The sequence below is a fragment of the Glandiceps talaboti genome, chromosome 10, assembly GCF_964340395.1.
Source record: "Glandiceps talaboti chromosome 10, keGlaTala1.1, whole genome shotgun sequence".
Lineage (NCBI taxonomy): Eukaryota > Metazoa > Hemichordata > Enteropneusta > Spengelidae > Glandiceps > Glandiceps talaboti.
In genome coordinates, this window is record NC_135558.1 from 15,953,373 (window position 1) to 15,981,241 (window position 27,869).

Below are 27,869 nucleotides of genomic sequence, written 5' to 3' on the forward strand. Positions count from 1 at the left end.
GGTTAAATGTAGTAGATTACAATTTTATGGTATAACAATTTCTATATTTGCAGTACAAGGTTCGATTTACAATTAGGAAAATCAATGTAATGGATTATGACTTCTGTCATACTATAAATAATTTCTATATTCGCAGTACAATGTTTCACTTCAAATTTTGGTAAACTGTAGTGGATTATAACTTCTATTAAGGTACAATAGCACTATATATGTAATTTGTATCTTTTTTGTTTGTGGAGGTTGGCAGATAAACATACAAATGCATTCATACATACATGTATATAGCCTGATAAAAAACACTGACTGAAGTTTGATGGCAATTACTGTATACAATGTATGTCTGTCAGTTCACTTTTATCAAACAAATTTTGGTACACTTGATACATTAGTTTACAAATGCAATTATACAAGTTGGACATTGATGCAAATATACGATGCACGTTTTCCAGCTTCCATTTTTTTTTCGATTTTTTTTTTTTTTTTTTAGTAGATTTGACAAATTAGCTTTACAAAACATGCAATCATACATGTCAGTCCTTGTCTTCCAGGCAAGCTTACTTTTCTACATTCCTCGTTCTAGAAGCTCTGACAGGCCAGTTTGATTAATAGGCACAGCGGGAAACAGACAGCCAGTACAAAATCATCCCCTTTAACTTTGGATTAAAACAGAAATGGCAGAATCTGTAGCCGACAGTTAAGTTTTTTTTCAAATGACAGATTAATAGAGAGAGGACGTAGCTGGCTAAACAGCTCATCAACCGACCAACTCCCAAGATGTCTGTCAGATTTACTCTTACCGCGGTAATTAATGCATGGCTTACTGAACTGCATTATGGACTTAGAACAGAAGATTACGTTAGACCAGTGGGCCAGAAGATGCAATTTAGAAAGAAAAAAAGATTAATTAACTATGAGCTGAATGTTCAGCTTCGCTTCACAGCTCTGTTGAAAGAATTTCCATTAAGGGGTACAGAACGGGCAATTCTACCATAAATATATATACTTCCAATGATGTGCTATCAGGAAACACGTACACACGTAGGGGGTTGATGGTTTTCTACTGAATAGCTTTCTCTTTTTTTGTTCTCCACATACACTTTTTTTTTGTGGCTCCCAAGGTCGTTTAACCATATAGGACATGGTACTGTTTATCATGTGAATTGTTTATCACATAAAGTACATTTACACTGTCACTTCTCCAAAGCCAGTGGCGCTTTATAAATGCTTGCCATTCCTAACAATCAATTCGAGAATTGAATAACCGATTATGTTTGTATGGATGCTGGTATAGATTATCAGATCCGGATTAAAGCGGAGTTTATATCAATGACCATGATCTTTGCGCAGTCTGTCTGCAGGAAACGTCACTTATATGACACTGAACTTGATGTTAGACTCACTGGGAGGTATAATAGTGAATGCAATCGTTTCCAGGATAAATGGTCGATTACGTTTGTATGGCTGCCTTTACGGATTATTGGCTCTGGTGAGCTAATTTGCATTGAATTGTACTGTATTCATTGACTGGAGGTTTAACCTGTCTGCAGTAGAAAGCAAGGCAATGATAATGAACTTGAACAGTTGTAGACACTACGGGCTAAGAGATGCAAACCCATTTACGATGCAATCGTTTTGAGATCTAAAAGGCCAATAAAAAATTTACGATTTGTAAGCATACAGGTATATATTATTGGATATTATCAAAATTACAGTCTTCACTGGCTGTAGTTTTAATACATTATGAAGGCAATGACATTGAAATTGATGGTTGCAGACACCACAGAGGCGTGTACGATGTAATCATTTTTGAGACCTGAATGGTCAATAAAATTGTTACAATCTGTAGGCACGCAGGTATATTATTGGTTATTATCAAAATTACACAGTGCTCACAAGTTACGGATTTTTATCAAGGCAATGACATTGAACTTGATGGTTGCAGACACCGCAGAGATGCGCACGATGTAATTATTTTTGAGAGCTGAATGACCAATTACATTTTACAATGTGTATGGATACTAGTATATTATCTGGTAAGTAGGTAAAAAGCTATCTGACGTCCCCAGGTATTTTACCAGGGTTCCATCACAATTGCGGAACGCTAACTAGACATCTATAAAGCCAGTTTGACCAGTTTTCTCTCCTCTGTTACCATGGTTCCCAACTGATACAAAAACAGAGTCTTATACATGTATCAGAAATCAAGGCTATGACGTTAAACTTGATGTTGGATATATATCTCCCAGATGATATAGAGAACACTACGCGATATACAATATACATTGTATTATCATGAGTCCCTTGGATAAATTGTATAAATCTGTCTGTCTGTCTGTCTGTCTGTCTGTCTGTCTGTCTGTCTGTCTGTCTGTCTTTAGCACATACATGTACACATAACTATGGCATACATCTGGCTTAACAATGACGTTTGCCAAAATATGTTCAGGAGGGGAACAATATTGTCAAGACTTGGTAAATTTGAAATGATCAGTTTTCAACGCTCCCTTAAATTATAGTTCTACGTAAAAATACAGCCCTAGAGGTACTGCGGGGAGAGAAAGGGGGAGGGGGAGAACTTGGTAAATTTTGAAATGATGAGTTTTTAACATTACCTTTAATTATAGTTGTAAGGTATTTTTTTTAGCTGAAACAGTTCACTTGGCAAAATCAAACTACAGTTATCAAGCAAATGTAACAGTTAAATGCAGGCCCTGACCAATACAATCAATAACATACTGAATTTGTATACCTCTTATGGATATCATTTCAGCAGACAACATGTACATCATTATGAAGTACAAAGACAGACTAACACCAAGTACAATGGCGTGGAGTTTAATTCTGACATATGGACTTGATATGGATGTTTGGTGCGTGTATAGACTAATATGTATTAGAAGAGATCTATAGCCATAATAATGTCATTGATAAAGTCAGGGTTTGGCTTCAAGAAGTGTTTGTATGGACTTCAACCATTACAATGTCAAGTGCTAACATTGTGTACAATGCAACAGGGTTTTTTTTGTATGTCTTGCACAAGGAATAGAGCTTGTTATTGATAATAACAATGTGAACAAAGAGAGTGGGAGGAGAATGAGAGGAAGAAGGGTGGGGGAAAGGGATGGACGGAGTGAGTGAGTGAGTGAGCAGTGAGTGAGTGAGTGAGTGAGTGAGTGAGTGAGTGAGTGAGTGAGTGAGTGTGAGTGAGTGAGTGAGTGAGTGAGTGAGTGAGTGAGTGAGTGAGTGAGTGAGTGAGTGAGTGAGTGAGTGAGTGAGTGAGTGAGTGAGTGAGTGAGTGAGTGAGTGAGTGAGTGAGTGAGTGAGTGAGTGAGTGAGTGAGTGAGTGAATGAGGGAGTGAGTGAGTGAATGAGGGAAAAGAGAGCAAAACAGAAAAGAGAGACACAGACAGAGACAGCCAGACAGACATCTGACGGTGAATGTTTTAGAAAGTACTTTATGAAAAAAAATATATACATTCTCAAATTTCTGAATAAATCATTTATAATTAATAAATCCTAACTTGAGAGTCCTAGTAATCTAAAACCTATGCCAAACTGCTTTGGCTTCAATTTCCACCGACTCACTGTTGCCAGACCCGCCTCTCAAATGCTCATTGCAAAGTTACACACATACAGTACAAAACTGTCTTTTTTTTCAATCTGAATACCCAAAACACAGTAATGATATCGGATCATGTACAACATATGGTAGTGCTTTCTGTACACCAATATTCTATTATACTAACAAGCGTTGCACAGACTGTTATGGGTAAAGCCCCTTCATTCATCAATACATCCTTTGCATGTACCGTATGTTCCATGGTAGCGTCGATTTCACTATCTTGCAGTTCATTTCCGTATTGTAACTTTCAATGCTGTGACCTAATCAAAATTTAAATAATACCTGAAATTTATGGGACTGTGTTATTTGTTCTCTTTCTTTTCAGAGACTATGAAAGTTATACTGGATGAACAAACAAAAAAGGTTTGTTTGTGATTGCATGAATATGTGAACTGGGGAATAATATTGCAATTCAATGTATTTTGAACCAATGTTTTGTCACTGAGAGTAACACAGACTGACACAAAAAAGTACATACATACATACATACATACATACATACATACATACATACATGATACATACATACATACATACATACATACATACATACATACATACATACATACATGTACATACATACACACATACACACATGAAAGAACGCATGCAGAGACAGACAGAAACAGACACACACACACACGTATATTGAACCAATGTTTTGTCACTGAGAGTAACACAGACTGACACAAAAAAGTATATACATGTACATACATATATACATACATACATACATACATACATACATACATGTACATACATACACACATACACACACGAAAGAACGCATGCAGAGACAGACAGAAACACACACACACACACACACACACACACACACACACACACACACACACACACACACACACACACACACACACACACACACACACACATAATCATCATAATGTTTAGAAAATAGCATAGCCTGCAGGTCACTAGCAACAATACATGACATTCATATTCACCACAATAGTTGACAACAACATCTGTTGACTTTTGTTTCCCATAATCCAACTATTTGAAAATAAGTGCAAAGGAAATCCCAGAAGCCTTTATAATAGGCGTTAGTTTTGATAATCACTACAACCCTATATGCTCTGCAGATTTTCACTTGTATTTTTTTTTTTATTATAATGGTTTGTTTGCCTGGCAGTACCAGGTACTGTACCACTCAGGCACTATTGATTGTCGGTATACGTGGTAACACACTTGTTTTGTTTTTACGATCGTACGTACATGTCGGCTCTATCCCCCATAACCTCGTCGAAGTAGTAAAAATTGCAAAAACTTGTGACTACACTTGAAAAAGTAGGTACTCACACATAGTAACATTGCAATAAATCATGCAGGGAAGGACTCTCCTGATTATTATAGTCATACTGAATAACTTAAATATAAATTTGAAATATTAATATTGATTTGGATAAGTTTCCACACGCACTGTCACCGGAAAAAAAAAAAAAAAAAATCAGAAGTTATCCTGATTTCTATGGTATCGCCAACGAATAAAGATACTTCTGAATTTATCCTAATGGCATCTAAATTTCAAATCATATGTATTTATCCTAATGATATCTAAATTTCAAATCATATGTACTGATTTGGAGCAGTTTCCACATCCATTGTCGCAGATAAACGATATCAGAATTTATCTATGGTATCGTCGATGAAAAAACGAGTTCAGAATTTATTCAAATTTCTACAGCCTTGTCAAAAATAAAATAAAAACATACTATATAAGAAATTATCCCAATATCTACACCCACTATCAAAAAAAACAAAAATATATAAGAATTTACCCAATTTCCACAAGCTCTGCCAAAGAAAAATGACTTCAGAATTTATCTCTCTTTCTTAGTTTCCATGGCACTGTCAAAGAAATCTGGTTGCTGTTTATCAGAATTTATCCTTACATCCACAAGCATTCCCAACGAAAAACAATATATTACAATTCATCCAAATATTCAAAGTTTTTGTAAAAAAAATAATCCTTCGGTATTCTGAAAAATGATCAATATGCTAGAACGTCTGCACTGAGAGAATTTCGCTTTGCTCAATATCTATCTATCTATCTATCTATCTATCTATCTATCTATCTATCTATCTATCTATCTATCTATCTATCTATCTATCTATCTATCTATCTATCTATCTATCTATCTATCTATATATATATATATATATATATATATATATATATATATATATATATATATATATATATATATATATATATATATATATATATATATATATATATATGTGTGTGTGTGTATATATATATGTAAGAAAAAGAATATTCGAAACGTCGGATTTAACAGCTATATATACGGACTGGTTTATTAGTTCCTTATGCATTTCTATATGTATATATATGTGTATATATATATATATGTATATATATATATATACAAAATGTATATGTGTGTGTGTGTGTGTGTGTGTGTGTGTGTGTGTGTGTGTGTGTGTGTAAGAAAATTATCATAAGACCAATTATGCTACAGTTATTGCTGCAAAATTAAAAACTGAAAATTTGATGTAAAATGAAAAAAAAAATATTGCACACCTGACAATCAGCATAATTACTTTACATTGACACAGCTGACAAAGGTTATTATTGAAAATCATATCTAATGAAGTTTTCATTTTTTGACAAAAGTGTCACGTCATAGAAGTATGGATTTTTTCATCTTTTCCTCATTAAAATGGAACATTTGTAATAATAAAGACATGACATTTGAACATGATCCAACATAAATATTGAAATATACAATAGGATAATTAATGACTCTAGAATATTTAGTTGTCAGATTTCATAAAGATTGCGAGTTCTGAGTGCTGAGATAAAAATCTATGTTCCATTTCTGAAAGAATATCTGCATGTATATTTCATAAAATTTCTAGCTTCTGAAGTGGAAACCAACTTATATGAAAAGAAAATCAGCACGTTTTCAAAAAGATGTCTTTTTGGGGGGGGAAATTGACATAGAAATTGACAGAAATCGACATAGAAATTGACAGAAATCGACATAGAAATTAACAGAAATCGACGACCCCTTTTGAAAGAAAATTTGTATGTTTATTTCAAAAACATTGAATGTCTCTGAGATAGAAATTTGATAGAATTTGATAACTCCTTATTGAAGAAAACTTGGCGTGTTTATAAATTGTAGTCACAAACGTGACAAAGGTAGAATTCAACAACCCCTCATGAAAGAATATTGTCATGTTCATTTCATAAAATTTTTGTCTTTGAGATTGAAATCGACAACCCCTAATGAAAGAAAACCAGCATGTTTATTTCATTGGCGAAAACACTGAGTATATTCACCTATCAATGTTCAGCTCTGCGTCTTGTCAATTTCGTCTTGCATCTTGTCAATTTCATCTTGCCATGTAATGTACGTTAACTTTGCAATAACACCAACTTACTAATGGGTTACACAGTTTACTGCCAAACTTCAGAAAACCATTGCTGTGTTAATGCAGTACAGAAATAGGCAAGGAGAAATCGAAGAGTGAAGGCAAGCCTTGATGGCATGGCCTCTGTCACCCCCTATCTATCAAGTTACATTCTGCTTTGCTTTCCGCATGAAACATTTCTTTTTGACTCTGTGAGAAACCCGTCCCTGCTGGCCGAATCAAATTTTCTTATCATTTGCTTGAAAAATGTGATTACTTATGCAGGCAACTGAAATGTTTGGGTAAAAATAAGCACTCATGAAATGTGAAAAGTAATAGGGGAAACTCAATTCCGATTTAGTTTTCTAGGCATTGTCTGGGATGATCATGGCAAGTATACAAGACACCAAGTCCCCTTTTGTTGTACATACATACAGTATTATTGGGGTCACAGAAAATTGCTACATCATAAAAGGCTGGTTACATCTCCTGGGGTGGGAAGAAAGGGATAAAAGCTCTAATAGTAAACCATTAGTCTTAATGCACAGTATCGTACAAAAAAGCATTAAGTATAGGAACCGACCAGACTCGCTCTCGTATTTGATCTCTCGACTCCCTCTTATACATCCCTTTGGTATCGTAAGATTTTTTAACGGTCCACAACCATCGGAGCTGCGTTCAGCATTTGAAGTGCCATTAATATGAAGTGACACCGTTATTAAAAGACAAAAATTCAGGTTTATGGGAAATTGGTAACAGTAGTGGTGGTAAAAGTACGCTTGTCTTTAATGCAGGCTAGGGGTCAATGCAAAGTATATCCAGACAATGCAGTCTTTGATAACATTTTGCTGTGTAAACTATCCACAAACACGGATTTTATACGCCTTTCCACTGACACCGCATTCTGGTTTAGTGATCTAGTCGGCTGGGTTACCGATTATACTTTAGTGCAGTCCACCTTTTCTGGTCTTTGTAGACTGGCGTGTTTTTTTTTATGACATAAAACTAACATCGACAAGTACCACAGCCAAAGATCGTTATCAAACTTTGTACATATACAAGAATACACTTGTCTGAAAAGTAACACAACACTCAGAGTTTGGCATACATTGTTGTTCGCATTCACCTCCAGTCTACTTCATTTTTGGCCAAAAACTTGAAATTTTTCATGAATTTTTTTTCTAAAAAGAAATTTGTGACCCTAAATAACTTTTTATATGATTTTTATTTCCAACTCTTATCAAAATTGTTGGGCTCAATGGTAAAAATTTGCACAAATTTTTGAATTTTTGTTCAAGAATAACTTTCATACAGAAATACAGAATATTAACCACCAACATTGTACATGTACATTATCAAGACAAAATTTCAGTTATTTGAAATTGGCAAGTTTTTTTATTCGATGTATGTGATAAATTTCCACAATTCTTTGAATTTGAAGACTTTCAATTTGACAATGTTAAAACTGGCAAACTTTAGTTCAAGCTAATCTTCAAAATGTTTAACATTTTCTTCATTCTGTTTGTTGAAGATTTTTAGTATGGTCAAAGTTCATACTGACAAAGTTCAAATATCTATCTTAACACATAAATAATATGAAAAATGGTTGTATTTTTTCATTCAATATTGACTAAGCAAAAAAAAATGACTTATAATTGTCAATGGAAAAACAACAGCCTCATGCTGACCAATAAGATTGCAGATATTTCAGTGTGTAATTTCAGTTTGTCAATAATGCAATCAGTGAGCCATCTATCATACTCAGAAACAACTGTTTTGGTCTATGTCAAGACACCAGTAAACTAAAGAATGAAGAAAATTCACACTCTGACGAGACTCAGCACTGAATTTGAAACTTTGCATCTGGTAACCTTAATCACAAATTTTTTGTTGTTGACACAGAAATATTTATTTGAAAAATTTATATCTTTGAAGTCTTGATCACAAAATTTTAGTTGTTGACAGAAATCCAAAATTTGCATCTGGAAGCCTTAATCACAATTTTTTTTTGTTGACACAGAAATATTCATTACAAAATTTGCATCTGGGAACCCTATTAATCATAAAATTTTAGTTGTTGATACAGAAATATTTATTTCAAAATTTGCATCTGGGAGCCTTAATCACAAAATTTTTGGTATTGACACAAAAATATTTATTATGAAATTTGCATCTGGATCCCCAAAAACAAGAAATTTTGTGGGCATTTAGCTCCAAGGGCTTGAAAACTTACAATAAATGTAAAAAAAATTTGAAAAAGATGATTTGGTGTAAATTAATAAAATATCCATTCCATTTTTATCAGATATTTGAAAGATGTCAAAATCAAATTAAAGGCACAAAATATAAATTTCTGTGCATGAAATATTGTGTAGTCTGCTGAACGAAAGATAAATTTTCCTTCCTGAGTTCCATGGGCAGTAAAAATTAAAGCCTTCCCGCCTTTGAAATTATCATCAAATTTGTAGAAGACCATAAAATTCTACCCATCTTCTCCTGCTCTTTAACATAATTAAAGGTTATAAAATGGTAATTAAAACACTAAATTCGATAAACTTTAACAACAGCGGATGAAAAAACGTGATGTTGATGAAAAGAATTGGGATCGGCAACACCCTAGCTAAAATGTCAAGTATTACTATCACGTTTCCAATATTTTACAAGCACTAAATATATATCTTTCAATTCGTAGATCAATTTCAAAACCGTCTATAATTACACGTACATTAGAATATTACTTGCAGCTACATCAGATAAAGACAGTTAATTTGCAGTTTATTTTGTGTCGTTTACATTTTAATTTTGTTATTTGTACAAGGTTGGAGGAACGGCTGGAACTATGCACAGATAATGTGTACAAGGTGAGTGGCACTGTAATCACTACAATGTTGATATAGAACATGATAGGGCTTGTGGCTCTGCGGGGAGCATAGTTTTTCTGTCCGTCTGTCACGACCAAACTATCTATCTGATTGGAGCAAACCATACGTGACAACTCCTAGCTGATGGACGTCATTGCGAATTGCTTACTTGCTAATTAATTTGACAAAAAACCCCCCTTGGCTTTCTAACATGCCCAGTTGACAACATGTGAATCGCCCCTCCTGACATGGTGTTCACACAGGCGAATACTGCTACCTCGCATTGCAGTGACAACAGCAATCAAAACAGTCTCCTTAGAGAGAGAGAGCTCATATACGATGCCGGGATCCACGTTTTAGATTTTCTAACAAACTCATAACATCATGTTAGAGTTGCTGCATTAGAACACTTCTGAAAAGTTCACCAGAGGGAAAAGAAAGCAAACCCTAAGCACACAGGCAATTCCAGTCTTCTTAATACTATATTGACACACGCATTGAAAAACCAGCCCTTCGGGCAGTTCATTTAAAACTAGAAGAAATTGAGTTCTGTGCATACATGTCCGTCATCTTTTACTGGTGTGTCTTTGCTGCGGACGCCTCAAGCAAGCTTCCACTAAAACCATTTACAATGCTACATATACTTCAATGGCTTGGCAAAATAAAAACAGAGCAAACAATTGCACAGTACAGGCAAATATCCTGTGTAAAATACATTAATGCAATCAAGAAATAGTAAACATGGGCTTTGAAAGCTCAGAATGGAGTTAAAAGATTTAATTGTATTTAAACAGATTGGTAAAGAAAATTCGCTTGCACTATAGCAATGATATTTGTTTTGGGCCCTCGTCTTCCATTGATCACCCTACAGACGTTTTCCTTTTGAATTTTTACGATGACATAAATGTCAAAATTACCTTGCACTGTCTTTATAATGAAAATAAATACGTAAGAAAACAAGCTGCAGCCATTTATTACTTAGCAAAATGGAGAATGATAGCAAAACAGTCACAAATCAGGTTGGTCTTGTCTCTGCAAGACAGTGCAGTTAATGAAGACGAGTGAAATATTTCGTACTTTCTTGCTATTTTTTTGGAGTCTGTATGTTTTGTCTTGCGTACAGAAATGATCAGAACAAAAACCAACAGAACCGAATAATTCAATTAAGCTAACAATGTGAGTATGATTGCATGACATACCCAGCAAAATGAGAAAAAAATTTCTAAACTTTTCAAATTTCTACTGGTATATATATGTATCACTCTTTTGTCTGAGTGTAGACTGATATACTGTTATCGAAGAATGAAGAATATTTAGTTTACACAATTTATTCACCATAATATTACACAATACACAACGTTTCCATTATTTTTTTTACGTTTTCAACTTATTTCAAGGGTTCAGACATGAGATATTACTCACAATATTTTTCTTACCCCTGTAGTTTGGTTCAAATGTCTTTTACTTTTCCTTTTTGGCCTCATCCTATAAATGCTCTTAAAACTGCCAAGTACCATGCAAATTCAGACACAATTATTTTTAGGGGAAAAACAAGTTTTTTTCTTGTAATTTTGGGACATATTTTAACTAATTTAAAATATATACCATGACAGTTTATCATCCTTAACAGCTTTGGTATGAAATTCTTCACATTCATAATAAAAAAAAATCATAATTAAGTTTTTGTACGTTTCCAGTAGTTGTCGAGTACAAACATGACTTGCATTTTTGGCTAGTTTTGCACCTCAGCTTGCATTTTCAGGGAAACTTTAGATTCAAGTTTTTGTATGTTTTTATATAGGTAGTCAAATAATACGACAGTACACAATTTATAGGATGAAAGTACGGATAATACTTGACTCTTGAGTGAGGAAACAATATTTTGAGCAAAAAATTGTGTCTGAATTGAGAAATATGAATTGCACTTTTTGGAAACTGACTGCAATTTAGTGTACCCTCCAAAGAAAGTGTTCGACCGAAGCATTTACCTTGAACAAAATTATGAAGATGCATGTGAGAAAATATTTTGAGTAAAAATTTAGTCTGAAATGTGTAATACTAATAACGATAATATGAAAGTACTCTTACAACTGACTGTACCTACAACAAAATTGTTGTACCAAAGCATTTATCTTGAAAAAAAATTCTGAAAATGCATGTGATAAAATATTTTGGCTACAAATTTGACTGCATTTTATTTCAGCTGATTGTGAACTCACAAAGCCACTGTCCTTACATGTATATGACACTGTAGTCGTGGAATAAATACCACGGTACAGAGACAAGGTTCTAAAAAATGCACCGGTTCGAAACGACAATCTGAGCTAAATGTTTGTGTAAACTCGAAGGCGTTACTATAATTCTACTACAGCCGATGATGAATCACAACAAATGCGTCATCACCTCTGTACTACTGGGACACAGTTCAGATGAAAATTTCTGAAAATTCTTCAAACAGAAACAAATATTTTGAACACAATTTTTGTGTGTAACTCGAAGGCATTACATGAACTACACCCAATTCTAGATGGCAGACCACAAATAAATACAGTGTCCTTACAGTCATTTCACAGTAGTGGGATAAACCACCACAGTACAGGGTAAAAGTTTTGAAAATACACTGTTTAGAAATCACAATTTTGCACACACAAGTTTTGTGAAAACTCGAAGGCAATACTACAAAGTATCCGATCCAGAACCAAAAGACAGTGTGTCCTTTTAGACATCCACTTCATATTTTTAGCACACTGCTGTGGTCATTATCAGTTACTGCCAGGTCATTATCGTGTAAACTCCAACCATTATCACCACAGACCACCTAATGCTCGGCTAATAAAACCCTAACAATTGATAAGACTATGTGAAACTTCTAAATGAGTACCAAATTGTCATAGCAGTTACATGGTAATTGTTTGACAAACTATACTTAGCTAGTTTTGTGTGTGTGCAGTTTTTGATACTTTTTATCGGGTTTTCTGTCTGTTTTCTTTCACAACTGTGCACACCTTTCATCATAAACTAATACTACACCATCTATATTTACTGTACCTTTAAGAAAATCTCAGTTTCAACTTTGCATTTTGAAGTTGAAATTTGTTCTTTTCCTATTTTTCCCCCACCAAAATATCTTTTATCACAAACTAATAATACACTAGAAAGAAAAATTTACTCTGATCTCAAATTTAAATAAAATCTTGCACGCTAACAAATCTGTCATTTTTTCAATTTATTTCCACCAAAAGTAAACATATCTTTTAATTTGAACTAGTTCTAGATCAGAAAAAAAATGTGGTTACTTTTCTGCAGTTTTTCTTTCAGAATTCATATCATTACATACAAATTAACCCCCCCCCCCTATTTGTGCTAACCTTTTATCATAGTTTTTATTTGAACTACAAAACTATAAATTTTCAAACTTTACATTTCAGTATTCAAAGCTTCAACTTGTTCAATAAAACAAAACATTTGAATAAGCAAACATAATCATGATGCTAAAAATTCCAAATCCCAAAACAAAATGATCATAATTTTGCTTTCAGTTGTGAAATAAGGATTCTGCTTTTTTTTCCTTTACTTTTTTTTTTCATTTTATGGTAATTGTCTTCATAGTCGTTAAGAAGAGAAGGCAAGTCAAGAAAGGCGCATTAAAACTAACAACCTTTCCTCAAACTAAGTCCCCAGTCTATTCAACACTGTATCAAGGGATACTATACCACACAATCATAATTTATGTCTCGCCATCAAACTTTTTCAAACCCTCGGGCGAAAACATGCAACACCCGAGAAATAACCCTACCATCTTGTTTTGTAATGTCTGCCATAATTTGCTAACCTTACCATGGTGGCAGTACTTCGGTACTAAACTAAACTAAACTAAACGTGCCAAAATGATGATTTTACAACCAGGATAATTTGACTTTTCTACAACAGTTATTTTTGATGGCCTATGTACATAGCACTATAAAGGTGATATATGGCTTGCTTGCTTACAATTTGAGTAGACTGGTTCCACACTGGGCTAAATTATTTCCAAACGGAACACAGGCAAAAAATACACGCTACACTTTACAAATACACGCTTCACAGTACAAAATGCATGTCTACCACCAAAACTGAAATTTAATACAGTACAGACAAAAAAAAATACAAAAGTTTGTCCCTGAAATGAGTTATCCGACATGATGGAAGACACACCTAACCTTACACAAAGCAAACGCCTCTGATACTTCATGGTTTGCCAGAACAACCACAAAAGGAAGTCATACGAGGGTGCACCAGTTGAATGAGATTTGAACTGACATGACAAATGTGCCATCCGTGGGTTTTCGCATTTGCATTTTATCATCAACAGGGAATATTTTTATATTTTTTTTACCAATGCAAATAAAAAAAAACTAAGTCATATTTGTCTGGTACAACTATAAACTAGGTCTGTTTATAATACTGACGGAGTATAAACACAGCTGACAAAAAAAAAACACTGTCTTCATATCATTTGCTGGGCAAATCAAAACATATGCAGCAGTGACCCAATAACTAACATAGCATTATTTGAGGACAAAATATGGCAACACTTTTCTCTTTCAACTTAAAGTAGAAATAATCTGGTTTTGACCAAAATTTTGACGTCAATCAAAAATGAAAGTATTTTTCTATGACTACCATCTAAAATAAAGTTTTTTGGTGTAAAATTTTACACAAGTACGACAATTTGTGTTCGATAATTTCAATAGTACTGTTGGTTTCCAGCACTATTGAGGTTGCTGTGTCCTTATATTTAGTACAGCCACATGGTATATAGTCACAATTTCTATATATGATGGTATATGAAGTTTTTGTTCATGGAAATTGGAAACAAAATATTCCAAGGTAAAATATACCTGTATTTTTTACTCATAGTTTCCATTGCTAATATTTAGTAGAAATTGTCAACTTTGCACATGTTTCTTCTCTCTGTTACCAAGGTTCTCAAACCTTTGCAGAAAGCATTGAATGATCATGTATTACTAACTACCTCCTGGTAGACAACCTTACCCCTGTCACCTTCACAATTCGCGAATTAAAATATTTTCATGTTTGAGTTGATGTCACTGGGTTATATCTTGTATATATGATAGACATGGCAAACCATTGCCAAGGTTACTGTGTTGGAGGGAGAGGCCAGCATCACCGGCCTCGTCAGGGTTAATTAGCCATGGCATAATTACAAATGCATGTTCACTATAAAAATCATCAATCATTTTGGCAATTCATGGCGAAGCGTTTCCGAAATCTGTCCTTCGGATCGAACACAATTGAGGACAACGTACATGTAAGACAGGAAAGAGGAAAAACAACTTATTCAAAATGGGTTGATTCAAGGTCCACCACAACATCTGTATGCAACAGACAGACCGTGTCACCTTATGCAAAAATATGAAAATTCGCACCCTGAGTATAATATACGTAACCGACCTTAGAATGAGCCTTTGTGAAAACAATAACACAGACAGACACAAAAGACGTTTTCAAAATTAGACCAGGACAAGGCTTTGTTTTAGTGATAATAATTTGAAAATGTTGCTAAAAAAAACCAACTGAAAAGTGTAACCCCAGTACACAAAATTATCAATTTGAGTCGTCATACCAGCATTTCAAGTCTCCCTGAAAACGTGTGACAGCATTAGCTTCTTTATATAGCTTTATGTTCAGCAGATAACAACCTTTAAATAACCCTGTCTGACAAAATATCCACGGTTATGTGTAAAGTACGAGTTCTTTTTTGTACCTTTGCGGCTTGTAATCGCAACAGTGTCGGATCAGGTTCAGGCCACACTGTGAGAACGGTTCTAGGGCTTTTGACAACAATAGAACAATGACCCAGGAGTATATGGATTTTCTGTGCACTTCTCTACTCTGAAGTGTTGCCAATAATTTTCCTCCTGTCATTCTGAAAGTTAATTTCACCCTGGTTACGTGAGATTTTTCCAAATGCTTACGGATTTTATAAATTGTTACATCAGAGAAGTATTTTTAGTAGAAGCCATTATCTTCTTATCGATACAATAGCAATGGTTCTCGAACTATAGCTTCTGTTTTTTTTATAAGACTGTCATATATACGAGAGACCGACAGTGGGTCTGGACACACAAAACAAATTTGTACAAATTTCAGACATCACTGTATGACTTTTACAGAATTCATTCATACACATGTAAATTTCAAGAAGTCAATGCCAACAAAATGCAACAAAAAAGTGTGTATTGTGCGTTGTATGGCCTACACATGAACTCAACCAAGCAGCAACAAAGAATTTCCTTTTAGCAATGGGAATTAAATTAATCAAACTCTATTCTTTGTTCACCATTAGCTTGAGGCTAAGTCAGTGATCATGCACGATATAACATCTTTAATTTTGGGGGGGTAAAACGCAACCTAAGTTAACACACAACGTTAATCGACAAAAATATCAACTGTGTGTTACTTGAAAAGAATTGAGTTGGGCAACTTAACATGTATACTGCTCTCTGATCTGATTCAATAAAAACACATTGTGTATAAGATATATGGCTAAACTGAAGCCATTTTTCTTAATCAATAAGTTAGCTAAACTGTAGCTATCTGTCATAATTTTACCCTTTAATTACTGTAGTAAACTCAGCAGTAAAAATACTAAATTATCATCACATTTTCTAAAATTACAGAATCTAAATACATTACATATATTTCATTTTAGACATATTTTACAAAATACCACTACCTTACCAATTTTTTTTTCGAAAAATGTGACCAAATAATACATCTTTCTTGTGTCACCAGGGCAACAGATCAATATAGATATTTTTAAAATCTGGGAAACCCAGTTAATTGGAGCTCATCCATCAAAGCCAAGAGCATGAATTGTAAATCAAAACTATTGAGGTAACCATCTTTTTCACGTAAAACTGTGAACAGCCTGTAAACTCAGCCATAACACAAGAATGGTGAAATATGAAATATACCAAAGTGTACCAAAAAAATCTGAATTCCACAACCAAAAAAAGGAGGTAAAGATCTGATACAGACTATAACAGGAATAGAGTGCATGTTAAAGTGGACTTTTGAGACTACAACGATGCCAAATGTCTACACTGTAAAAACATAAACATTGCCAGTTTGCGGTGCAAAACACAGTAGGCCCTCTGTGGTCGTCGGCACAGACTGTTTTCACTTTTAGATTCTTGCCACACACACATTTCACAAATCGCCAACAATTCATGGTTCAAAATTTGTCAAAATGTTGCAAGAAGTTTACGTATTTCAAATTCATAAAATCATTTAGTCCAAATATTTGGTTGTGTTATTTGTCAACGTTTATCTGATTTCTGGTTTATACTCGCTGAAACTTTGATCCCTGTGACCACGCAGACAGCCCAGATAACATTTTGAACAGCTCAATCTTTTCTAATACTTGAGTACTTGTTGTTGAGTTGCATTGTCCACCCACTCGTTTTAATAAAATCCACGTATTTTTGGTAACTTTGACCTAAATTTTAAACATTTTCGAACTTACTATGATAAACAAAGCCGCAAGTTTTGTATATATACACACACCGCAGTGCTGTATTACACTGCGAACGAAAACTGTTTTTAACTGGGTTTTACGACATCCTAATGCCTGAAGAGTTTAGACCCAAATGGTATACGCTCAAATCTAAATAGTTTTATCAACTTGACAACGCGGATTTCCATGGGTCACTATTTGAGTAACCCATCAAAATGAAGACCCGTCTTATCTTGATTCCCAGCTGAAATTACTGTTCAAATCTACCATTGACACATTCACGCAACAAATATGGGAACACACACACACTCTCTTCGAAACCCTAAAATGGCAAAACCAAAATACGATACTTTCATTTGAACAGCACTGCGTACGCTCGCAGTCTTTTTCGATTGACCGCTACAGTCAGCCTGGCGCCGGCGTGAAATGTGGACGCACGACTACTCTGTTGAAACTTACACAGGCCTACAGATAATTTCTACTACACGAGACACCAGACTGTAATGATTCCACAAATTCCACCGTCGTGTCCTTAGATTCGGCGTAACAACATCATACACGGTGACTGACTTTCCCGTATTTATCGGTTAACAAGCTACAAACTTTTCTCGTTCGATTTTTTTTCTAGCTGGTCGATTCGGTTCATTTTAAAAGCAGACAGACAGCTTGATCGCACAGTGTAAAGTTGAGTCCACCCGGGACCAAACACGATCGCTGTACGTACATTTGCGTACGTAGTACAGTGTCTAATAATATAATGAATAATCGTAACAATAAATACATATCCATTCGTCTCATGTCCCGAAATGCCCGCTAGCCTGACTGTTCATATCAGTTAAGGAGGAAACATGGGTATCGGTGATCTCGATTTGACAGTTCTGTCTGAGTTTGAGGTTTTCCCGTGTCTCGTCAACCGGAGACGTACGCGAAATATGTACTTTACAAACTAAACTGAAACACTGTGACGATGGGTAGAGTTGCACAGTTCGCTACACACACTACACTCAACTTACTGCTGGATCACTCAAGACGAAAAATTTATAGCGGATCACTGTACCGCAATCAACCCCTTTCAGTCAGTTGGAATATTATTCAAGGCTATATTTCATCAGTGAGAAGGTCCAAACTATGTTAGTAATAAAATACGGGCTTGAATGATTACACTGTTCTCGTATACAAGGGCTTCGATGTTTTGGAGGGAATCAGTCGAAGGAAAGAAACCAACATGGCGGCTGCCTTATAAACAACGTGAAGTTACGCACTCGAGTCACATCAAAACACACGGCGTTTCACTAACCTGTTTTCTCTTTGATCTCGCAGAGCACGTTAAATAATGCTGGCTTCATTCTATGACAGTTCAAGGCATGTTTCCTGTGGATAGAAACGGAAACATCGCGTTAGGTTCGCAGGGAACTGCAACGATCGGCATACCGATCCCTCGAAATAAAGATCAACAAACCGGAGGAATTCTCAATAACTTCATGTCTAAAATGTCACACTTACTCGTACCTTGCCTGAGCCTCGTCCAAGCTTTGGTCGGTGATGGTCATAATTTGTTGTAGGATATCTCCGATCTCTTGTTTTCTTGTCTCCTGCTCAGGTGGTTGGTGTTGTTGATCGGTGGACGTTGGAGGCATGTGAGAAGACACGATGCCCGGGTGCCCAACTTGTGCCATGGTTGGTAATTGTTGCATGTGTCGACTTATTACCGAGTCTTCCATCGAAAACACACGGAGAACCGCCTTCGCTTGTCCCTGATCGCCGGTATATTACTCCACTAGCACCCCGAAGTCACTTCAAATCCGCCCGCTCGATGGCCGTCAGGGCCTTTTATAGACGTCTACTGTGTAGTAAAGTTGGTAAAAATGAAGTGTTTTTATTCTGTGTTTGATGGAGGGTGGGTAAGACCTCAGCTTGACGTCCCTGCAATGCCACTCAACTCAACAAACGTGTCAACTTCCAAGCCACTAGGCTCCACCCCCGCACCTGATTGACAGTTGCTATAGCGACTCATTAAAAGACCTTTTATGATGTTGATAGTGTTCATGTAGATGATGCATAAAATACGACTTAGCTCCTAAATTATTGCGTCTGGATTGACTAAATTTAGTTTTCCACGTTGTTTCGCGTGGATAAAGCTAAGGTCTCATAGGAAAGAGCTGCATGATGAATTTTTCATGTTACAAGACATTGGCAACGTCTGAACGCGCGAAAATTACTCGGGAACAAAAAATATACACTCACCACATAACTAATGCTTTTATTCTTTAATTTTCGACTGTATTTTCCAATCATATAGGCTTATAGCTTTCAAAGCAATGTTTAATATTTGTCATTTCAGTGAAACCGGGAACACAATAGCAAATACGTCTAAATTATGTCATGCCAAAAAGTCAATCGCCATAAATACAATTATGATTTTTTTTCAACCGTCAAATATTTTATTTAAAAAAACACAAACAACCCTGAGAACAAAACCACGGACAAAGGAAGAACTGCTCCAGTAATGGGCCTTTCTTTAGGCATTGTTTCACTGCGAAAAATATCACTTCGAGAATGAGTGAATTTCACCAGGGAAAAGCATCGATTTTTTTTTTTGCGTACTCTCTTTTTTTCTCTCGTTTTACATTGCATCATTACAATATACTTAAATAAAAAAATGTAAATATTTTTAAACCAACAACAACAAAAGGAAACTTATTAAGGCCAAGTACCAGGTCTACTTTGTCACCGCGTTAGAATTGTTACACTAAATGTGTCGCGACCGTAACAATTCATTATGTCGATCAACGTCTCGCCATTACGATTCCTTTCCGAGGTATCTCTTCAACACACACTGTCTATTAGTCTACATAGACAACTCTAAACTCCAAAGAATGAATTATTGCATCGAAATTTATGGACCGTTTCATTTTATGCCTGATATCGGACGTAAAAGTCATCTGGGCATGCGGTCCAAAAGCATAGTGCTTAGTATTGCATACACTCTCATGGTTTCATATTTACGTCAGTTCATTTGAAACTTGTGGGGGTAATTCTGTGTTTTCGTTTAGGTTTGGGTTTTTTTTTGTTTGTTTTTTTACTTGTTTTTGGTGTAAGTTATTACCCATGTTATTACCCATAAGCTTACAGGTAAATTACGGTAGGTCGTCTCGGAATTTTATTTTACGCTCACAGGTACAAGTGAAAATTTGCTTGAATCAGTAAAGAACTTCTTGGATGGTCGGAACCATCCGAGATTCCTGTCAAAATTAGAGATTATCTTATTATATGATGGTAACATTTGCGTAAGTTAATGAATGTAATCGAGTAGTTAATAATCCGCATATCTGGAAAGCAGCACAGGTTGCCTAAATGAACACCGGCCTATGATGGTTGTAAATGTGCACTGTTTTCTTCATCCTCACTGTAGGGGTTGTGTATTCAACATCCGTCAAGTGTTATATCTATTTTATGTTGTTTGATAATCTGTGATTTAAGTTTTCACAATTAATGTCAGGTATGTATTTGCAAAATTGTTTATTCCGCACGTATATACTACAAGTACATCGTATTTTACACCGTCACCCTTTCATGAATGAAAGCAGCCGTTTTGCACAAAATAAAAAAGATAGGGTGTCGTGTTTTGGCTAAAAAATCAACATGGCGGATGTCGTGGAAATCGGACGTGATTGTTGTTAGTCTGGAATAGCGCTGTTTATGTCGTGTTTTCTACATGATAAAGGATATTAACAGCGTCGGTAGATTCTATAGAAGCAGAATACCTCCCGAGAAGAACGACATCGCCATAAAAGCTTCGATATTACTGTTTTTGCCGACGTCCCCGTTCGCGACGACAGGTCTACGGACATTTTACATGTCGGACAAAGTTGACATTAATGTCGCTTATCAAAATTTACCATCATGGCACTGATAGATGACCCGGCGTTTATTATTGCACATATTCGACATGCTTACTTAACTAGCGATGACAGTGGCATGAGTGAAATGGTTATAGTGAATGAGGACAACGATTACAAGTCCAGAGAGAAGGTCACAGAGAGAGGTCAAGGTTCAGAGGTTAACCGTACAATTTTGGATGAATATGGTAAGTGACACAAACTGTTCAACGAATAAATTAAAGTTTTACATTTTTTTTTCGCATTTGTTTACATTGGTGTTGATTGAGATGTTAGTTAGTTTTCCTTGGGTTTTTTCAATATATTACTTCAAAGTTCTATCTATTCAAGACATATTGTTGATATGTGTTATTGTTATTATTATTTTTGTTATAAACAGGTTACCATGATCATGATAACTATGCCGAGTCATACGATGTTGAAAGTACGTTTGATATTGGAATAAGAAGACGGTCAAACACAGCAGCAAGACTAGAGAAGTTAAAACAACAACGGAAAAACCAACCTAGAACTAAGCATATCCAATGGAAAGATAGACCTATACCATACAATGGTACGTTTACATATATTGCAAAAAAAAAAAAAAATTGCCATCTGAGACCAGTCTCAGTTTGCCAGTCTCAGATGGCAAAAAAGGCCTACCTAAGCAAAGTCTCAGTTCGCAAAAAAATGAGATCTGGGTCTATATTATTGAGACCATTGTGAACATTGAAGACTTTACCAAAGATAGTAAATGCAACAAAACATTACTAGTACTAGTAGCACAGACTAATAGAATCCCTAATACAACCGTGCTGGTAGCAAATTTAATACTAGTAGTACACTATAGCTACACTAAGCACAGACTGCTGTAACTACACAAAGGAGACAGTTGTCACAACTCACCATATACACAGAATAATTAAAAAGATATGTATGAAAGGCAACATTGATTACAATACAAAAACTAACAAGTATCTAAATCCTAAGAACATAAACACTCTAACCATGGAAGTATATTACCCATGGATGTTCTAAAAGTGTTTACTTATACATCCATAACTTTATTCATTGGTGTGTCTGTGATTCTCCCTTTTTCAAAGATATTTCAAGAACAATCTGTAACTCTATACATGGATGCACAATGTTCTGTACCAGTAACAACCCGACATCAGAGACTAGTTTTTGCCATCTAGACAGATTTTTTTTGCCATGTGTGATGACATAGTCTCAGATCACGTGATTTTTGGCAAACTGAGACTAGTCTCAGCAGAGCTAAATGGTTTTTTTTGCCATCTGAGACTGGTAAACTGAGACTGGTCTCAGATGGCTATTTTTTGCAATCTGAAAATCTCAGTTCATGGTCTCAGGTTAATGTTTTAGGTACATTGTACCCTTACATACTTCTATATTGGGTTGGTTCCAGTTTATACTAACATAACATAAGTGTAAGGTTCAATGTAGTGTTAAAGCTAGGCATGGGGAAATGTCTGTTCATCTGTCTGTCAGTGTGTGTGTGTGTGTGTGTGTGTGTGTGTGTGTGTGCGCATGCGTGCGTGCATGCATGCACGCATATGTGTAAATAAGGTAGCAGTAAGTTTATCAACAAAAATTGTTACAGCGCAGTGCAGGTCACTGTTCACTTGCTTGTTTGATACAGTCACTCAGAAACCAGAAAGAAACTACACACTCTGAAAATATCAAGCGCACAATTTCTTGCAACATTTAGTCTGAATGAAATAAACTATTTTAAAGATATATTGCAACTAGACAGACACAATGAGATTGGCAGTGGTACTCGTAGTACTGTCATTTCTGTATTTTCTATACTGGTTTAACCATTTCTGTCCAGACATTCGTTCTGTTACAGGGCTTGAAATTAACTTTTTCTTTGGTAATCCTAATGGGCTATCAATTTCAGAAGGTGGTAGCCCAGGGATGTGGACAATAGTATATTTCTGAACTGAAAACAGTTCCTCTATTAGAAATATGTGTGTTATTAAAATACTTTCATGTCCGTAAATCTTCCATCGTTTAAATCATCACATAATCAGTGGTAGCCTGAGTGGGCTACCAGCTACAAATTATGGTAGCCTCATGACAAGAATTGGTAGTCTGTGGACATGGGACTACTGTTAATTTCGAGCCCAGCATGTGGACTTTGAAAAAAAAATGGGTAGATCTGCATGGTTCTGAATCAGAATCAAGCTCACATTCAAATCTGATTAGCAATCTGAATCCGAGGCTATTTTCACAACAGCTAGATTTTGTATTCAGGACTTATGGACTTGTCATATAGCTTTTAACAAATTCACAGTCCGCGATGAAAAGATAGTCAAAGTTCCACACAGAGCAATTTTAGATTGATATGAATATGGTGTCATATCTCTAGTGACTTTCAAGTCTGTTCACATCCAACAATAAAATAATAATCATAATATAAAAAAAATCCCATTGGTATTTGTTTACAGTAAATTGATATCGGTTGCAAGCAAATCTCATCTGAAAAAAAAAAAGTTTTAGGTAGGATACCAATAGCTGTCCGTAAATCCATAAAAGTCAGAACATGAAATAAAAATTTGATCTCCATGTAAGTGTCGGTAATGAGTACACTTAACAAGACATAACCCACAGTGTGACCCCAAAACAAATGCTTATCTCACAAACAGTACACCACCGGAATTCGCATAAAATACTACCACACATTAGTTTTTATGTCTAGTAAAATCCTTATATTTACGATGCACCATGGTTTACAACTGGGGCCATCTGTTATAGCCCCTGGATAATATTTTCACAATGCAGTCATTTTTTTTTTTTGCCATGATTGACAGAAATAATGGTTCAGCAGTGCTGTATTAAGTATGGCAAGATGTTCGTCTGTCTGTCTGTCCGTCTGCAGCTCAGTGTATTTGTGTATGTGCATGTTATTTATTTTCAATAAATTAATTTCAGTACTTGTATATATCTGAACTCACTTTTTACTAGTGGTGTTATAAGAATGACAGTCTCTCTCTCTCTCTCTCTCTCTCTCTCTCTCTCTCTCTCTCTCTCTCTCTCTCTCTCTCTCTCTCTCTCTCTCTCTCTCTCTCTCTCTCTCTCTCTCTCTCTCTCTCTCTCTCTCTCTCTCTCTCTCTCTCTCTCTCTCTCTCTCTCTCTCTCTCTCTCTCTCTCTCTCTCTCTCTCTCTCTCTCTCTCTCTCTCTCTCTCTCTCTCTCTCTCTCTCTCTCTCTCTCTCTCTCTCTCTCTCTCTCTCTCTCTCTCTCTCTCTCTCTCTCTCTCTCTCTCTCTCTCTCTCTCTCTCTCTGAATCAGATTTGTTTTAGCAAAACTGAAAAAGAAAGTTCAGTAGTTTTGTAAGCATATAGCAAGTTGTTTGTTTGTCTGTCAGCTTTTTGATGTGTGTGTTATTTAATTTAAGTATATCATTTTTAGCACAACACCACTGAATTTTCAGTGGTGCTATATGAGCAAGCAAAGTGCCTGTCTGGCTGTATATTTTGTTAGCACCACTTAATTAAATGGTGGTGCTCTGTATATTGAATGCACATGTACATATCGTATATGTACAAGGACTTGATTAAAGTCAGTTGTGCTGCAGTGCCATTAGCACATGATTTCATGACATTTTAGAATATGGTAACAGAGAGATGACATTCTACCAAAATCTATGAAAATCTATGTCAGCCAGATCTACTTACAGTACATACTAAGTTACTGGCCATATAATAATAATGATATAAACTTTTTTTAATCCGAGTTCAATTCTGAAATTCATAAACAGTTATCACTTGTGCAGTACCCACGTGTCCTGTTGCTAAAGCATTAGGAAACCGCAATACTAAGATATTAGATATTAAGAGGCATACAGATCCCCAACAATTCCAATAATATGATGAAGGTTTCTCACAACAGGTTCTACAAATTTATACACCAAAGTTCTCACCTTGAACCATCAATAAATTAGTTGGTCCCACCCTGTAAATACTAATGAACAAAAGAGCTTTGTTGTTATTTATATAACAATACTATCTATTGTCATGCAAATTATTCACAACTATACAATTATTTTTCATTACAATATCACTGTATACCTTCTCCTTTTCTTTAGGTATCAAAAAAAAGAATTTGAAAAAATGACGTTCACTGAAAATATACCATCCAAAATACTTGATTTTATATTTAATTTTGTCAAAATGCATTTACAGTCACTAAGTTGATATTGGATGTAAATCATGAATATTTGACAATAAGTTGCAAATCATATTTATAGGAAACACAGCTGTTGCAGGCATGATTTATTTTTGTGTGTTCGTATGACAGACTAAAATGGTCTTTTCAACAAATGGTTATTTCACTGAAAATATTTAGTGTGATGAACGGTGATTCCGTTTGCGTCAAATCTTGCGTATTTTATGCATTTTCAAGATAGTTTCTTGATGAGTTCAAGTATATCGGTGGACTTCAGTAATGATAGCCAAATTTTATTGTTGTGTGTCAGTATGATAGAAACTGGCAATTCTTGTGAGTCACCACATAGTAAGAGATAGGGGAACACCAAATTTTGGTGCGTCACACTAGATATTGTGTGCGTCATGGCGCGTCAAATTGGCTTATAGGTGGACTTAGAATGCTAATTTTTGGCGTCTAATATGACTGAAATGGCTTGGAAAATGGAAAACATGTAAAAATTGTCATTTGAAAAGTATGTGTGATGAAAATATCAAACATGTCTGATAATTATTGATATGAGATGGTTTGAAAATGTTTAGGTATTGTACGAAAGAATTAGATTTTTTTGAAGAAGATGTGAAAAATGTGTCTTTTTTTCTTAGTTACTTGAAATTTGCTTCAAAATTGGTCTAAAGATGGTAATGTTTGTAAAATTTGTCAGATTTATGGATATTGGAAATTTCTGAAGAATAGGAACTTTAGATAAATTTAAAAGAATAATTTAACTAAACTTGTTTTAGAAGTACTTAAAAAATCGATGGAAATTGTCTGAAAATTGTTGAAATAGGGAAAAATTACCAGATTAATGGTTTGGAAATTTCTGAAAAAAGGGAAAGGTATGGAAAAATTGTGCCGGAATTTTGCCATGAATGATGTAAAAGTAGAACAGATTGTTTTAAAAGTACTTGGCATTTACTGGAAAATTGTGAGGTACCAAATTTACAGCAGCAAAGTTCTGAAATATTGAAAAGATAGTGAAATTTTGTTCTAGAATATTGCAATGAATAAGGTAATTCTGAAATATCACGTCAAAGTGAACATTGATGTTTTGTTAGAAAGTTGTACAGGATGTGAAATTCTGAGCTTGAAATTTTTTTGTTTCAGAATTATTTGCAAATGGAGAGTTACAAAAAAACCTGAATGCAAATTTCAGGTGTGAATATATCCCAAAGACTATAATAACAACTAGGCAGGTTTATTGTAAAAAAATTATTTGTGACTTTATGACCCAAAATATTGCCAGTTATGAAAATGTTCATAGTTTGATACTGATATATTGCAGGGACATGAATTTTAATGATTTTTAAATTATATTTGTGTTATCAGCGCTTTAGATTATTGTCTGATTTATGTCGTCAAAATGAATATTAAGACTAACTGTAATGTGATAAAATATTACTTCAAATACCAGCTTATACTGTAAGCACAATATGTTATCAATCATGATTAGTCAATGTTTTTGTTGGACTTGATAAACAAATCTATACGTGTATATAAGAATTACGCATAAAAAATGAGCTGATCAGTGTCGTAGGAACTCTTCAACAGGTAGCATAACTGCAGCACTCGTTGTTTTTGAGGTGTTTGCTGCTGTGTTCGTCTTCTGTATTGCAGCTAGGATACACACAGTTGAACTTGACATCGCAGTAAGTATACAAGTGAGAGATTGTTTTCAAATTTTCGTTAATGGGCTAATTTTCAATCCGAGGTCTGGCAATTTTCAATCCCAACGTATATATCAAGCCAACGTTTCCATGAGTAGTCCCCAGAATACAACTAATTTCAAAAATACAGTGACAGATTTCTTTCCTGTATATTCATAATAACATAGTCGAACATAGAAATCTGTGTAATACTCTCCAAAATGGTAGGTTCATAGGCACTCTCTGAGCTCTGTGAGTGTGTTACATGGTCAAAGTCATCTAGCATAATGGGTGTTATCTTAATCTGACCCCAGGGGCCCTATTTATATGCAGATTTGGCCTTTTAACGCAATTTTTGGTGAGATTTGGGAACCCTTGTATTGTGGGGAGATTTCTGCTAAAAACATTGCATAGATTTCCATTTCATGTAGCATCATATTGGTGGGGAGCCCTTGCAAAATACATGGTGAACTCACATAGATTTTATGATACCACCCTCTACAAAAAACTGGTGAAAGATATTGTCTAGTTTGCTACATGCAATGTCCATTTAAGGCCTAACAAAAAAACTGTGTGGTTCCCATTATGCTCAGTTTTAGAATAGGTAGGGTAGGTAAATTTTTTATTTTTTTTATTTTTTTTTTCATGTGTGAGTGTCTAGATCAGGTAATTATGTTTTCTGTAGTTTTCTGTGTATGTTCTCTGTGTT

The 27,869-nt window shown here is 35.1% G+C and overlaps 2 protein-coding genes across 6 annotated transcripts in view; one reads left to right on the top strand and one right to left on the bottom strand.

Annotated features, from left to right (window-relative positions):
- The window catches only part of LOC144441202 (pre-B-cell leukemia transcription factor 1-like), a 99,372-nt gene extending 80,047 nt beyond the window's left edge, over nucleotides 1-19,325 (bottom strand). For 3 of the 5 annotated variants that reach the window (XM_078130758.1, XM_078130754.1, XM_078130753.1), the window contains exons 1-2: nucleotides 18,911-19,325; nucleotides 18,705-18,778 (exon numbers count right to left, since the gene is read on the bottom strand). In XM_078130758.1, the coding sequence (XP_077986884.1) occupies nucleotides 18,705-18,778; nucleotides 18,911-19,128 (292 nt within the window). In that variant the 5' untranslated portion in view covers nucleotides 19,129-19,325. The remainder of the gene's footprint in view (nucleotides 1-18,704; nucleotides 18,779-18,910) is intronic. The other 2 variants (XM_078130756.1, XM_078130757.1) reach the window with 1 other exon arrangement.
- Nucleotides 19,326-21,048: 1,723 nt separating this feature from the next.
- The window catches only part of LOC144440788 (target of rapamycin complex 2 subunit MAPKAP1-like), a 61,486-nt gene continuing 54,665 nt past the window's right edge, over nucleotides 21,049-27,869 (top strand). Inside the window, exons 1-2 of the mRNA XM_078130177.1 lie at nucleotides 21,049-21,494; nucleotides 21,686-21,859. Of these exons, the coding sequence (XP_077986303.1) occupies nucleotides 21,311-21,494; nucleotides 21,686-21,859 (358 nt within the window). The 5' untranslated portion in view covers nucleotides 21,049-21,310. The remainder of the gene's footprint in view (nucleotides 21,495-21,685; nucleotides 21,860-27,869) is intronic.